At 49.3% G+C, this 15,690-nt stretch overlaps 1 protein-coding gene across 13 annotated transcripts in view; it reads left to right on the forward strand.

Annotated features, from left to right (window-relative positions):
• UBAP2L (ubiquitin associated protein 2 like) overlaps positions 1 to 15,690 on the forward strand; it is a 48,084-nt gene that overhangs the window by 22,976 nt on the left and 9,418 nt on the right. For 9 of the 13 annotated variants that reach the window (XM_081840880.1, XM_081840885.1, XM_081840881.1 and 6 more), the window contains 11 exons: positions 151 to 394; positions 3,083 to 3,360; positions 4,628 to 4,800; positions 6,099 to 6,288; positions 7,004 to 7,058; positions 7,788 to 7,965; positions 8,500 to 8,572; positions 10,245 to 10,440; positions 13,144 to 13,232; positions 13,536 to 13,589; positions 14,568 to 14,649. In XM_081840880.1, the coding sequence (XP_081697006.1) occupies positions 151 to 394; positions 3,083 to 3,360; positions 4,628 to 4,800; positions 6,099 to 6,288; positions 7,004 to 7,058; positions 7,788 to 7,965; positions 8,500 to 8,572; positions 10,245 to 10,440; positions 13,144 to 13,232; positions 13,536 to 13,589; positions 14,568 to 14,649 (1,612 nt within the window). Of the gene's footprint in view, positions 1 to 150; positions 395 to 3,082; positions 3,361 to 4,627; positions 4,801 to 6,098; positions 6,289 to 7,003; positions 7,059 to 7,787; positions 7,969 to 8,499; positions 8,573 to 10,244; positions 10,441 to 13,143; positions 13,233 to 13,535; positions 13,590 to 14,567; positions 14,650 to 15,690 lie in introns of all 13 variants that reach the window. The other 4 variants (XM_081840875.1, XM_081840883.1, XM_081840887.1 and 1 more) reach the window with 2 other exon arrangements.

The raw sequence follows: 15,690 nt of genomic DNA on the forward strand, positions 1-15,690 counted from the left end.
ATGGACAAGCCTCTGAACCCCGCAGTCATGCACATGTTGTATTTAGAAGAGTTCAGCCTCCTGGTCCCCATCTGGGGCTGCTGTGTTGTTTTGCCCAGCCAAAGCCGCCATGCTCCTGCTTCAGCCGGCCTTCCCTTCCTGCCGTTTCAGGTCGGCATGCTGGGAAAGGGGTTCAGCGACGTCGGCGAGGCCAAAAGCAGCAGCGGCGGAGGCACCGCAGTCTCCGCCTCCGCTGCCACCACCACCACCGGCTCGCAGTTCCTGGAGCAGTTCAAGACCGCCCAGGCGTTGGCTCAGCTGGCAGCTCAGCACCCTCAGCCATCCGGGAGCAGCAGTGCGGCCACATCCTGGGACAGCGGCACCACGAGCCACTCCTCGTCTCTTGTGCAGTACGGTAAGGTGGAAGGGGGCAGCTGGAGGCTGGAGGGGTCTTGTGAATGGGGAGAGTGTTGGAATGCGCAGTTCACTGTTACAGCCCTGGCAGGGCTACACCCAATGCCCCCCAATTCTGAATCTGTTTGAGGATCTTTGGTTGAGTTAATAACTGCTTCTTAGTACAGTGCCAGTGTGGTGTAGTGGTTAAGAGCAGTAGACTCTGGGGAACCGGGTTCACTTCCCCGCTCCTCCACATGCAGCTGCTGGGTGACCTTGGGCTAGTCACACTTCTTTGAAGTCTCTCAGCCCCACTCACCTCACAGAGTGTTTGTTGTGGGGGAGGAAGGGAAAGGAGAATGTTAGACGCTTTGAGACTCCTTCGGGTAGTGATAAAGCGGAATATCAAATCCAAACTACTACTACTACTACAGTGGTACCTTGGTTCTTGAACGGCTTAGTTGTTGAACAAATCAGGTCCCAAACACCGCAAACCCGGAAGTAAGTGTTCCGGTTTGCGGACGTTTTTCAGAAGCCGAACGTCTGACGCAGCTTCCGTTTGAGTGCAGGAAGCTCCTGCAGCCAATCGGAATCTGCACCTTCGTTTTCGAACGGTTTTGGGAGTCGAACAGACTCCCGGAACGTATTATGTTCAGGGTACCATTGTGTACCTAACTCGGTATCTGGCCACTCCAGCAGCCAGATTTGAACCTGTGAAGAACACTTATTTATTTCGCATTTATATCCCACCTTTCTTTTACCTCCAAGGAGCTGCACGCTGTCGTCGTGTCCCCCCCCCCCATTTAATCCCCACAACAACTCTGTGGGGTTGGTGAGGCCGAGAGGCAGTGACTGGCTCAAGGTCCCAGCCAGCAAGTTTAATGGTTGAGCGGGGATTTGAACCCTCGTCTTTCCCAGGTCCTAGTCTGGCCCTCTTAAGCACTAAAACACTCTGGCACTGCACCTCTGGTGGTACGGTTTGTCAGAGTCTTTGAACTGACCTTAGAGGCCAGGGTGGAATTAAAAAAAAAAAAGATTAAAAATATATTTTTTAAGAATTATGAGTGCTAAGTTTTTTGTCCTAAGCAATAATTGGTTCATTTTAAGTAATCTGAATAGAAGCACATTAGCCTTACTACTTATCATTAAATTGAACTCGTTCCTCTACCAGATACACTGAGTTTAATGACGCTTTTTTCTGTGTCAACGAGTATTTCTCAAATATGAATATTTTTGCAGAAACTGGTTTCAACGGTCTCCCAGACCAGAAAGCCATTCCATTTTTCATTTGGTATTTGCACATCTAGGTCCCATTGCCCACGGCATTTTTGTGTACAATAGATTGCCATATTCTAGTGTAAATTGAGGAAGCTCTATGACAAAACAATTGAAATGTCCCCTACGCTAGCACTACTTGGGCTTAGGATCCCATCTGCTCATGATTATCCTAAAGAATAACCTCTTAGCTTTTCTGCTGACTGCGGCTCATATGGAGATAGCCAGGTATTAGAAAACCAGTGTTGGGTTGAACATTGATTCTTGGTTTGACAGAGTCAGCATTGACTGAGAAACTAACATGCCAGGTGAGAGTTACAAAGGGCAAACACAATCCACTTTCCTTTTATAACAGATGGCAAATGTTTATTGAATACATAAATTGTTCAGACTGGCAGGAATCTACCTAGCACTCATGGGAAAAATGCAGTGTGATCTCTTAGACTATCAAATGAAACTTTATACCTGGCATGAAAAAAAATTGTAATTTCATCAGGACAAATTATTTGTTGTTTACTGTTGTAATAATTGTTTTCTCAAAATTTAGATTTTGTGCCTTGAAAATAAAAACATTGTGAAAAATTGAGCATTTGCACACTTCCCTACAAACCTAGGATTGCAGCCAACTAAAATCATACGCAGAAGTGGCCAATAGCACACCAATATCTCCATTATTATGCAGTGGGTCTGCTTTGAGTAGGATTAGTGTTGCATACAGCAAACAGCCCATAGACATTTTTTCGTTTAGCAATAGATTCTGTAACGTTATTTCGGGTATCTGTACAATTACGTAATCATTCAGAATTTCTAATGGGTGTATGTAAACATTAAAAAGACAAACCATACCAAGTATAAGTTCAGTTAAAATTCACCATATAAACTACCTCGAAATGCTTGCTAAAGTATACTATGAAATTAGGTTGGGGTTTTTTTAAAAGCCATTTTTAAAAAAATAAAAACAAGTATTCCGGGTAAAAGTAATACCCTAAATAAACATGGGTTTAGTGGTCAGATTTGTACTACTGATGGAGAGCTTTATTTTCTCACTGATTTTTAAATCTGCACATCCCTCCTGCCATACGGTGGGCTGCATACCAGTAGACCCTTTCTGGCTCCCTCATAGCTATAAAGGGGGGACAGCGTATGCTATAGCAAGTCTTGGCATCGTCAGCAAATTCAGTCCTGCATCTGTGGTAGCTGACTGACCACCTGTGGTGGTGATCAAACAAACAAGGTTTTTATTGCAGATAAAACCAGGGTTGGGGGAACTTTTCAGCCTGGGGGCTGCATGCCCTCATAGGGAACCATCTGCAGCCAGAGGTTGGTGTGGGTGGGGCAAAGGTCTTAGGTTAATACACAGATGCTTTGTAAGGAGGAGGAACTAGGAGTTGCCTGTCCTGGGCTTGACCACCCTCCTTCCGTCTCCGGCACGCAGATTTGAAGAACCCGTCGGAATCCGCTGTGCACAGCCCGTTTGCCAAGCGCCAGGCCTTCCCGCCCACCTCCGCCATGATGGAAGTGTTCCTGCAGGACAAGCAGCCTGTGGTGACAGCGTCCGTCACGGCCCCGCCGCCTCCGTCGTCCCCCCTGGCCAGCAAAACCAACCCTGTCCCCCAGATGTCTCCGGGCTCCTCGGACAACCAGTCCTCCAGCCCCCAGCCAGCCCAGCAGAAGAATAAGCAGCAGAAGAAGAAAGCGTCCTTGACATCAAAGGTACACAGGAATTTCCCATCCTGCACGGCGCAGGGCTTAGGCTTGAGACAGCCCCCCAAAGGGCCCAATGAACTTGGCAGGTGAGCAGGAAGGGGCCCGTAGCTCAGGAGTGGAGCGTCAGAGGCTAGTCTAATGAGCTGGGTGGACCCAGTGGTCTGAATCTGTAGATGGCCTCATCCCAGTGTACCTGAAGGGGTTTCTCCACCCCATATCATTCTGCCCAGACACAGGTCCAGCGCCGAGGGCCTTTTGCTGGTTCCCTCCCTGCGAGAAGTGAGGGTACTAGGAACCAGGCAGAGGGCCTTCTCGGTAGTGTCTCCCCCCCACAATGGAACGTCCTCCCATCAGATGTCAAGGAGATAAGCAAGTATCTGACTTTTAGAAGACATCTGAAGGCAGCCCTGTTTCGTTTTTAATGTTTGATGTTTCATCATGTTTTTAATATTCTGTTGGGAGCCGCCCAGAGTGGCTGGGGAAACCCAGCTAGATGGGCGGGGTATAAATAAACGATGATTATGATGATGATGACTCAAAGATATTGTACTGGGGAAGGGTGGAATCTCAGTTGTAGAGCAGCTGCTTTGTGTGCACAAGGTCTCTGATTCAACCCCCAGCAGCTGCATGAGACTCTTAAGTTTCTTAATGTTCCTACATTGCAGGGGGTTGGGGTCCGTTCTAGCTCCTTGATTCTGTTGTACAAGACCTCGCGTCTTACGGGGGTGGGGGAAATGCACCATCTGCCATCTTAGAAAGGAATAAGAAAAATGGGCAGTGGTGAAAATCATTAGATTATTTGTTATTTTATTGATTAAATTTGTATACCACCCTATCCCCGTATATCTCACAGCGGCTCAATATGATTAGATTAGGAAGATGCAATTGAATCAAAACCCTAATATATCCATGGGAAAACGGGGGGGGGGGGGTGTTTCTTGATATACTGTACTCCTAAGTAGAACACTGATAATACAGCCGTTCATTCCTTTTAGTTCTTTGTACACCCTGTTATTTTTAAAACTAGGTTTTTGTTGTTGCAACTTGGAAGCGTGGCACACTTTTAGCAATTAAGCGACGATGGTGATAATTTTAAAAATGCAACAACCCTGAGCCTCTAAAGGCGACGTTGAAACCCAGGCACACCCTCTGCCACAAAAGGAAGTGGAAAGCCTTGGCAGCCACCGCTCTTCAGGGTATGCCAGTTTGAGAGCGGGAACGCCACTTTCAGGTTGCATGTCGACAGCTCATCAGGCCACCTCTCCTTCCTCAGATTCCCGCTCTGGCAGTGGAGATGCCCGGCTCTGCGGATATCTCGGGGCTCAACTTGCAGTTCGGGGCGTTGCAGTTCGGTTCGGAGCCTGTCCTCTCGGAGTACGAGCCTGCCCCCGCGACAAGCGCCTCCGTCAGCCAGCCTCCGAGCAGCCTGTACACGAGTACTGCAAGGTGAGACGAGCCTGTTGACATTGTATTTGGGGGAAGGGTCTTAGCTTAAGTGGGAGACAGTTTGGCAAGCAGAAGGTCCCAGGCACAATCCTTAGTGGTGTCTCTATGTTGGGCTGCAAAAAGACCCCTTTAGTGGGGTAAGAGAGATGAAAATAGTGCCAGTAAATTTCACATCTGGCAACCAATGAGCCCTTTGGTTTCAGATAGTACATGGGTGAAAGGTAAAGTCCAGTCGCGGACAACTCTGGGGTTGCACACTCATCTTGCTCTGTAGGCCAGTGGAGCTGGTGTTTGTCTGTGGACAGCTTCCGGGTCATGTGGCCAGCATGACTAAGCCATTTCTGGCGAACCAGAGCAGCGCACGGAAACTCTGTTTACCTTCCTGCCGGAGTGGTACCTATTTATCTACTTGCACTTTGACGTGCTTTTGAACTGCTTAGGTGGGCAGGAGCAGGGACCGAGCAACGGGAGCTCACCCTGTTACAGGGATTCGAACCGCCGACCTTCTGATTGGCAAGCCCTAGGCTCAGTAGTTTAGACCACAGCGCTACCCGCGTCCCTAGTACAGGGGTAGATAAATCTAAAAAACCCACGACACAAATTTTCATGGCCCTCTAGCATCTATGGTGGCTCTTTTTCCAGGAGTGATGTGTTTAGTGTTAACTCTGGAAGTGTGGACTCAATTCTGACCAAACTATGTGTATTGTGTATGTTTTGCTCTGGTACAGGGGTCAGCAACCTTTTTCGACAGGGGGCCAGTCCACTGTCCCTCAGACCTTGTGGGCGGCCAGACTATATTTTGAAGGGGGGGAAATCCCCCCACCGACTCCCCCCTCCCTTCTCCACAGCACCAGACGAGCCCCAGTGGCTACTTACCTGTGCCTTGCGAGCGGCAGGGCCGGAGGGACGATGAGCAGCGCGAAAGGGCTGGCTCTGGAGAGGGGCTGCTTAAAATGGCACTTAGCCAACAGCTCAACAAAGCCCAGCCCTCTTCCTTCTCTAGGCAGGGCGGGGAGAAACCAGGAGGAGGGAGGGAGGAGTCGCCACGGCAGTTGTGTGTGGGAGGGGAATGGCGCAGCCTGAACAATCAGAATCCCCACACCGATCCATGCGGCTACTCCCAGACCACCCGCAGGCTGGATCAAGAAGGTAATAGGGCTGGATCTGGGCCCTGGGTCTTCGTTTGCCGACCCATGCTCTAGGAGGCTTAGTTGGTGGAACCCGCCTCTTGCAAGCCACTGGCAGGAGCCCATTGGCAGTTTGCGTGCTGAAATCTCCTGACCCTTCTTCACCTGCAGCGAGTCTCTGTCCACGATTTCGTCCAATAAGAGCCAGGAGCCGGGTTACCAGAGCGGCACCATGCCTACAGCAACATATACCTCCCAGAACAGCGCTCAGGGACCACTGTACGAGCAGAGATCCACTCAGACCCGGCGGTACCCAAACTCCATTTCCTCCTCGCCCCAAAAAGACTTGACCCAGGCCAAGGTAAGCTTTGTCCCCGAGTGCCTGGTGTTGAGCGGGTGTGGAACTCATGCCCCATTCCTTCTTGCCGGTCGCCTCTGCGTTTCTCAGAGAACGGGATTGACTGACGTGTGTTGCATTAGAAGACCGTGTGCTCTGTTAAGATGGGGCCTTATTAACAACGCAACAGCGATGATGATCAGCATGGCAGCCTGTGGAAAACTCTGTCACCAGAGGTGGTCTCTTTTGGATTAGGATAAAACCTTCACAGAACGTGAAAATCTCCCATTTTCTGTCTTCTCAGAGGCATCTGGCTGATGGCAAGAGGACGCTGGACTAGAAGGGGTTAGATCCATCAGGGCTCTTTCTTCTTCAGGGGAAGAAGACATTGCTGGGGCTACAACTCCCATCAGGATTGACAGTCAAGGATGATGGGAGTTGTAGTCCAAGCAACATCTGGAGGGCTGCAGCTTCCCCACCCCTGGCCTAGAAAGAATATGGGGAATAGTGGATGCCTTTGGGTCTCACATTCAAAGCACCAAGTCATTCATAGCTTGACCGCTGTCTATGATGAGCATCGCTACCAGAAACATTTAACGGATCCGAGTCTTTTAAAATAGGGAGGTGTTTGAGAGCAGGGTACTTGGCTCGGGTGGGGGCGATGCTTGATCTGTGCACTATCTGTGTTTCTGTATCAACGGCAGCTGACTTCTCTTTCCCCCTCTCTTTCTCTTCTCAGAACGGCTTCAGCTCGGTGCCGCCCACGCAGCTGCAGACCACGCAGACAGCCGAAGGTCAGTGCCTCTCCAGCATGCCTGCGGTTGGGGAGGGGGGAAGAAACGAGCCGAGCTCGCAAAGAATTTGTGCAGCAAGCAGTGTTGGCGAACCTGCGGCACGCTCTGCTCCCGCTTGCAGGCGCCCCCTAGCAGACATCTGGTTGGCGCCTTTGAGAACAGGGCGCTGGGCTGGACATGACGTGTATTGTATCTTGAAAAAAAGCACACCAAGAACTCTGGCCAGTTTAAGTGTCAGTAGTGGGAGTAGTCCCTACTCGCAAATCAACACTCAGTTGTAACAAAAACTAATCCATTCCCAAGTATGTATTCTGATAAGGATTACAAACTCAAACTCATAAGGATGTGTATAACACAATAATTCGTTACAGAATTAGAGATCAGAGTTTATGAGTAGAGATATGTTCATGTTAGTCCATAGTCAGATTCGACCTGAAGGTCTTAGTTTCAATCATTGAGCAGAAGTCAGTTACAGGGCCCTGTTTCGATGTATTCACCTTCATCAGCTGGAAGTATCAAGCATTACATGAAAATCCATTAAAATTCTAAATTATCATAAATTAGAAAACAGTCATTGTGTATTGTATCTTGGTTTTTTGCCCTTTTAATGTTGCTTTCTATGCTGCTTTCAATTTTGCAAGGGGAAGTGCGGGAAGAAGTCTTGCTTGGGCGATCTGCCCCTTAACTCTGCGTTCCTCTCGTTACTTCAAACCTGCCCCCCTCCTCTAGGTTCTGCAGGCCCCGCTGTGAAATCGGACTCCCCCTCTGCCCCCAGCATCACGACCCCCCTCAACGACACTGTGTCCGCAGCATCCTTGCTCACCACGGCCACCCAGCACTCTTCGGTGCTCAGTAGCCTGAACCACACGGAGGATCTCCCCAGCACGGCCACCACGCAACACAGCAGGTAGCAGCAGGGGGGCCTCAGAACTGACCCCAATCCTGCCCCCAAGAGTGTGCTTTCCTTTGAAGTTGAGTCACCTGGTGCCATGGCAGATGTCAGGGTAGGGGGTGGGGAGATGAATGTCTTCTGTTCCCCACCCCTGGAATTGGGCCCAACGCCTGGATTCTGCCTAAGGCAGCTTTCTCAAGCTCAGTCATGAGGGCTAGCAACCTCCTTTTACAGTAAAGTTGAGGATCTGTATTTTGCGCCTGAGAAAACAACCACTGCATTGCTTGTCGTGTGTTCAGTTTTGTTCCATTTTTCTGTCGACTTGATTTAAAAACAAGCTGTTTTTAAAACAACTACGGAAATGAAATAAACTGCCCCCAGATCTTTGGATGAAGGGCAGCATATAAATTTCATTAATTAAAAAAACAACCAATGGAATAGCGCCAAAACCTCTGTAAAGGTCAAGTTAAATGGAAAAGGCCAGGCACAGGGCATTGCCAGCCCTTTGGCTGTGGGTTGACCAGCATTTCCTTCCCTCTCTCCCCACAGCACGTTACCCACCCCTCAGAACAGCCTCTCCTCGTCAACCTCTGCTGGCCGCACGTCAACTTCCACTCTCTTGGTGAGTAGAGGGAATGAGAGGGGAAAGTAAGGTTTGGGCTTGGAGTGAAAGTTTGTGTCTGTCTTCCCAAGACCCAGCAGCGATCTGTTTCCAGGTGCCCTTGTCTGGGTCACATGCATGGTATTGCTTCTGCTTTGGCTGTGCCTTCTTTAAGGGCAAGAGCACATTTATGCACACAGGAGAGCTCCGTTGGTTGAATTTATGTGAGGTTATCCCTCTCTGTTTTCCAAGAGGGAGTTGTGCCTCCCATCGAACGAGGCATCATGCCTCTGAATATAAGTTCCTGGGAACCGTGTGTGAGTGGAGTGGGACTCCCATTGGCACAATTGCTTGGCCACTCTGAGAATAGGATGCTGGACTAGATGGGCCATGGGCCTGATCCTGCAGGACTATTCTTATTTTGTTGTTATGTCCCAGTGTAGATTACAACAAAACAATACCCTTTAAAGCAAAGTAAAACCAGACAACCATACACAGAAGCCATCAGGTAACTTGACAGTTTTTAAGTGGGTCACAAAACGTTTACGCTGAGCTAGGGTAAAAAGGTGTGGCTTCAGCATATGACTGAGGCTAAATAATGATGATGAAGAAGAAGAAGAGTTTGGATTTGATATCCCGCCTTTCACTCCCCTTCAGGAGTCTCAAAGCAGCTAACATTCTCCTTTCCCTTCCTCCCCCACAACAAACACTCTGTGAGGTGAGTGGGGCTGAGAGACTTCAAGAAGTGTGACTGGCCCAAGGTCACCCAGCAGCTGCATGTGGAGGAGCGGAGATGCGAATCCGGTTCACCAGATTATGAGTCTACCGCTCTTAACCACTACACCACACTGGCTCTCTAGATAAACCTCAGGAAAGTTGCACTGCTTGTTATGTGGCAGACAGAACTGCTTGGGGAAGATTAGTGGTTTATTCCCCAATTGCTCTTTGGCCCCTGGAAATATATGTAGTGGAACTCACCCCTTGTTTCTCTCTGCCCCCCCATTCAGTATGAGCCCTGTGTGATGTATATGGACTACATGCTGTGGGGGAGAATGAATATTTTGTTTTCCCCCATATTATTCTCCGTGACATACTAGCCTTGTGTGTCTACGGGGCATTTTGTGTGGACGAGGAAATACTAAAAATAGATGCTCCCATAACTGTATTCTGAAATGAAACAGTCTGTCAACAAGCATATCGCCTCTGCCTTTGTTCCCGTTCTGCTGCGAGAGCTAAAGGAGTTGTAAGGCTTTGTTTTTTAAAACCAGGGATGGGGAACCTGTGACCCTCCAGACACTGGTGAGTTTCAGATCCCATCATCCCTGACTTGGCTATGCAGGAGCAGGAACAGCTGAAGATGCAAGGTTGTCTGCTGGTGTTTGTAAATCTGTGCAGTTGTAAATCTCTTGTCTCTGTTGCGTTTGGCTTCCCATCTAAGTTTGAGGCTTTAGAGTGCATGCCCCCCAACATCCTGCCTAGCTTGCCCCGTAGCTATCCAGGAGGGCGGTGAGCGTGCGAAAGCAAACCCCTGAGCCGCAACCAGATGCATCCAGCCTAGAACCCGTGGCTGGCTGAACTGCAGTGCTCTGACATGCACCTTGCTGCGTGCGCCATGCGACTTTTCTGCACAGACATGTCGGTCCCCGTCTTACAGATCCTGACTTCCCTGCTTCCCCTCCTGGTTTTGTTGCAGCACACCAGTGTGGAGAGCGACGCCGGGCTCCATTCTTCCGCAAGCACTTTCTCCACCTCCTCCAGCACCGTCTCGGCTGCGCCCCCCGTGGTCAGCGCCTCCTCGAGCCTCAGCAGCGTCAGCAGCCTGGGCCTGAGCCTCAGCGGCAACTCCACGGTGACCGCCACGACCCGCAGCTCTGTGGCCACGACGTCAGGTGCTTCCTCAAGGCTCTAGGCCTGGCCAGCGGCTAAAATGCACATGTGTGCATGAGAAAGGAGAGAGCAGGGCTGCTCCTTTTTTAAACATTGCTTTACATTCTGTTCCTGCGGCTGTTGATTCATATACAGTGGTGCCTCGCAAGACGAAAAGAATCCGTTCCGCGATTCTCTTCGTCTAGCGGTTTTTTCGTCTTGCGAAGCAAGCCCATTGAAAGCTTAGCGGATTAGCGCTATTAGCGGTCTAGCGGCTTTTAGCGATCAGCTGATAAGCGGCTTAGCGGCTTAGGAAAGGGGGGGAGCAAAAAAAAAAACCCGCGGGAACTTGCAAGATTTTTTCATCTTGCAAAGCAACCCCATAGAGAAATTTGTTTAGCGAAGCGCCTCCAAAACGGAAAACCCTTTCGTCTAGCGGGTTTTCCGTCTGGCGAGGCGTTCGTCTTGCGGGGCACCACTGTATACATTTCTGCTCTTCCCTCTTTGGACAGTGTCTCTGTAAGGCAAGGCAAGTGCAATCTCTTTAGCAGCCAGCCAAGTGGTCAGCTTTGAGCTCCCTTAAGCCTCTCTTCTCTGCTTTGAGCAGAGAGAGAGAGATAGAGAGTGCTTGCCGGAGCCGAACTGGAGCTGACGGGATGGTCATTCATATAATATTACTATTATTTATAAAATGAGTACACCGCCCTTCATCCAAAGAGCCCAAGGCAGTTTACAGCAGAAAAATACAGAATGAGAATACAGTCGTACCTTGGTTCTTAAACTGAATCTGTTTCCGGAAGTCCGTTCAACTTCCAAAAATCTTCGAAAACCAAGGCGCGACTTCTAATTGGTTGAAGGAGCTTCCTGCACTCAATCGGAAGCCGCGGCGGACGTTTGGCTTCCAAAAAAAGTTTGCAGACCAGAACAGTCACTTCCAGGTTTGTGGCGTTCGGGAGCAAAAACGTTGGAATCACAAGGCATTTGCAAACCTAGGTACAACTACATAATAAAACAATAACAAATCACACACACACACATTTTTAAAAAGCTGTAGAATAATAATCAGCCTGTTTGAAGATAAATGTTTTCACCAGGCGCCTAAAGATATGTAACGAAGGTGTTTAGGTGAGCCTCCCTAGGGAGAACATTCCACAAACGAGGAGCCACAGCAGAAAAGGCCCCGTTCTCATGTTTCCACCCTCCAGATCTCTCATGGAGGAGGCAGATGTATAAAGGGAGGGGGGGTTTTCACAATGGAGAGTGCCAGCAGAGCTGTGCTTATATGGTTGGTTGGTTCTCGCATTTCCTGCCCTCTTATAAGAGTCCAATTGTTGTTGCACTGCAGTTCCTACGAGCCGTTGACCATTGGCTTCCTATGTAGGGCTAATGGGAGTTGTAGTCCAACAACCTCTTGTGGGGGGTTTGTCACAGGTTTGCCCCAGCCCTGTAATAAAGCAAGAAGTGGGGAGAACACTGTGAGCACCCTCTGTGCCACACGTTCTGAAGCATGGGTGCACCTTCATTGCGTTGGCCGTCCAATCCCTCCTTTTCAGCTATGTCTAGTCCCTGTGACTAGCGACTAGTTTAGTTTGGAGTAGGACTGGATAAGGCTGCTGCTGCACTTGCAGGTCCCATCCCCCCTGGGCATTGGTCACACTGACTGTGGCTGCGGGGAGCTGGGTCCAGCAATGCTTGGAGGTGCCCCTGGCACAGACTGTAGGATCACAGAGTTGGTACAGACCTCCAAAGTCATGTAGCCCTTCCCTCTGCTGATGAAGGAAGTCCAATGCTAACAGTACTGAGCTGAATATACCAAAAGCCTCGGTCCAGTATATCTGAAGGAGCGTCTCCACCCTCATTGTTCTACCCGGACACTGAGGTCCAGCGCCGAGGGCCTTCTGGTGGTTCTCTCGCTGTGCGAAGCCAAGTTACAGGGAACCAGGCAGAGGGCCTTCTCGGTAGTGGCACCCGTCCTGTGGAACGCCCTCCCACCAGATGTCAAAGAGAACAACAACTACCTGACTTTTAGAAGACATCTGAAGGCAGCCCTGTTTAGGGAAGCTTTTAATGTTTGATGCATTACTGTAATTTAATATTTGGTTGATGCTGCCCAGAGTGGCTGGGGAAGCCCAGTCAGATGGGTGGGGTATGTATGTATGTATGTATGTATGTATAAATAAATAAATAAATAAATAATTATTACTGGCCGAAGTCAGCTTCCTATGTCCCTAAGCCAGGGATGGGGAACTTTCTGCCCTCCAGGTATTTCCAAACCACAACTCCCATCATCCCATACTGTTGGTTGGGGTTGATAGGAGCTGGAATCCCGCAACATCTGGAGGGCCACATGGTGCCCTATCCCTGCTTTGCACATCTGCAAGTGCACTTACATGGTCCCCGATTGGTTGGGACATGTGTCTAGGACAGGCGTGGAATACCTGTGGCCAGATGTTGCTGCACTACAACTCCCCTTATCCATGCTGGCTGAGGTTGATGGGAGCTGGAGTAAAAGAACATATAGGGACAGCAGGCTTTGGACTTGCCATCTTCTACACACAGACGCTTGTTCCCTCCCACTCAGCTATGGACTTTATCCTTACTCTTCCGTATCTAATATTGCCAGTCATACACTTTTAAAATTCTGGTTTGCGCTCTCTCTCTCTTAATTGTAAGTCTCCCCGCTTCTCGGTTCCTAGTTCCTAGTTAACTCTGCCTTCTCCCCATAGGGAAGGCTCCACCCAACCTGCCTCCAGGTGTGCCGCCATTGCTGCCGAACCCGTACATCATGGCTCCAGGGCTGCTGCATGCCTACCCGGTGAGTAGGGGCCGCTTTACAGTTCCATGCCAGTAGATCCTGCTTGGCTCTTGACCATAGCATGGCAGGAGGGACAGAGCATGGGAAATCAACCTGGAGTCGGTACCAGATGCAGTCAAAGCAGCCTCCAGCCTGCTTGTGTTGCAACATCTGACTCTGACAAAAAAACCAACAACCCAAGACCTTTGAAATGATCCTGGTTTATGGGAAACAAATCCAAACAAACCAATACAATACAATACGAAAATGAACGTCCCTTGTGAGAGACACGGGCCTCTCCCTAACCTGCTGCTTCTCTTGCAGCCGCAGGTTTATGGCTACGACGACCTACAGATGCTTCAGACGAGATTCCCCTTGGTGAGTTAAATTCAGCCCTCCCTCTGCCCTCCTAAAATAACATCATCATCATTGCTACTTAGAAAACATGCCGCCTCCCTCTGTTCTGCATTGTGTAGCAGGACAACTTTGTTTTGTTCTTCTCTTGCAGTGTTTGTAACACTTTCATAATGGAGCAGACTGGAATAATCTTAAATGCAAAAACCCCCGAAATAAACTGAAAATAGATTGTCTTTGTCAATGACATTTGTATGCCACCCCGTAACATCCGCTAAATGCTCTGTGACACCTGGGAGTGGTACTTTGCCATTATCTAATAAACGAGCCCAGTTTTTGAACAAAGGTACTGCTTTTGGTCTTCTCCTTCTTCGCCTGCCCTTTTGGATATACAGTGGTGCCTCGCAAGACGAAATTAATCCGTTCCGTGAGTCTCTTCGTATAGCGGTTTTTTCGTCTTGCGAAGCAAGCCCAATGACAGCTTAGCGGTTTAGCGGCTTTTAGCAGCTTATCAGCTTAGCGGATCAGCTGATAAGCGGCTTAGCGGCTTAGGGAAAGGGGGGAAAAACCGCCGGAACTCGCAAGACATTTTCGTCTTGCGAAGCAAGCCCATAGGGAAATTCGTTTTGCGAAGCGCCTCCAAAACGGAAAACCCTTTCGTCTAGCGGGTTTTCCGCCTTGCGAGGCGTTCGTCTCGCGGGGCACCACTGTAGCTCTTGTTTTTCACAAGAACGCCAACCTTTTTACTTGGGGCAGATCCCCGTTGTGCCCATTTAAAGCACAAGGCTCCCCCCAAGGAATCCTGAGGGACTGTAATTTCCCCCTCCCAGAGCCACAGCCTCCAGCATCCTTAGCAGACGACATTTCTTAGGATTCTTTGTGGGAGGTCACGTGTTTCAAATGTGTGCTGGGGTTGCATTCTGGTCCCTGGAGGCCAGTTCCCTCCTCCTCCTCCCCAGTTGAGATGAAAATCCTTAGCTTCTCCTCCTGCCTCTCTTCCAGGACTACTACAGCATCCCGTTCCCCACACAGACCACCCCGCTTACTGGAAGAGACGCCAGCTTGAGCAGCAATCCTTACTCTGGTAGGAGACGGTTGGGGAAGGGAGTTGGATTTAAGGCACCTGGGAAGGGCAGTTCAGTTCAACAAACTTATTTCCAGTATTCATATCCTGTCCATCAGTCGAAAGAGGCTCTCCAAGGGACAATGCAGTTCCTTCCCTAAAAGACATGACCCATGAAAGAAAAGGGAATGGGGAAGGGAGCGACGTGAACTGCAAAGCATGACGACATCTTACATTCTTCTTTATATAGAAAGATACCTGCTAGAACACTAACTTGGTGGCACCAAGCTAGGTCCTTAGGGTGGGTTTTTCTTGTGGGGGTGGGTTGCCACTTACCGTATTTTTCTGTGTATAAGACGACCCCTATTTTTTTGAACCCAAAATTAGGAAATCAATATTTTAGGGTTACCATAACTTTAGAAGTGAATCGGCGGCGGTAAAAAGTTATTCAGCCTTCTGGGGGCAATCACCCTCAATGCCGTTGAGCTTTTTTTCAGGCAAACCAAGACCAACCCACCAACCAATCACCCTGCCAAACACCACACTCTGGCCCACCCAAGCCAAAAACCCAGACATTTGATGGACCCTTGTGCATTCACTATCCATGTAGAAGACGACCCACAATTTTGGACTAAAAGGGGGTTTTTTGGTAGCAAAAAAAAAAATCGTCTTATACGAAAAATACAGGGTATTTAAAGTATTTACAAACATCATTTGCACAGAAAGTGGAGCAAGGTGGTGGACAACATGCAGAGGCAGCTGTATCCTATCAGTAATGTGACATAATCTCCATGCGTTACTGGAGGAGGGTGATGGCAAACTAGATACACACTTTTGCCATTGGGACCATACGCTGAGACCATATAACACTGGTCTTGAAAGACCTACACTGGCTCCCAGTACATTTCCAAGCACAATTCAAAGTGTTGGTGCTGACCTTTAAAGCCCTAAACGGCCTCAGTCCAGTATACCTGAAGGAGCATCTCCACCCCCATCGTTCTGCCCGGACACTGAGGTTCAGCTCCGAGGGCCTTCTGGCGGTTCCCTTTGCTGTGAGAAGCC

The sequence above is a fragment of the Podarcis erhardii genome (genome assembly GCF_964252035.2).
Source record: "Podarcis erhardii genome assembly, chromosome: 15".
NCBI lineage: Eukaryota > Metazoa > Chordata > Lepidosauria > Squamata > Lacertidae > Podarcis > Podarcis erhardii.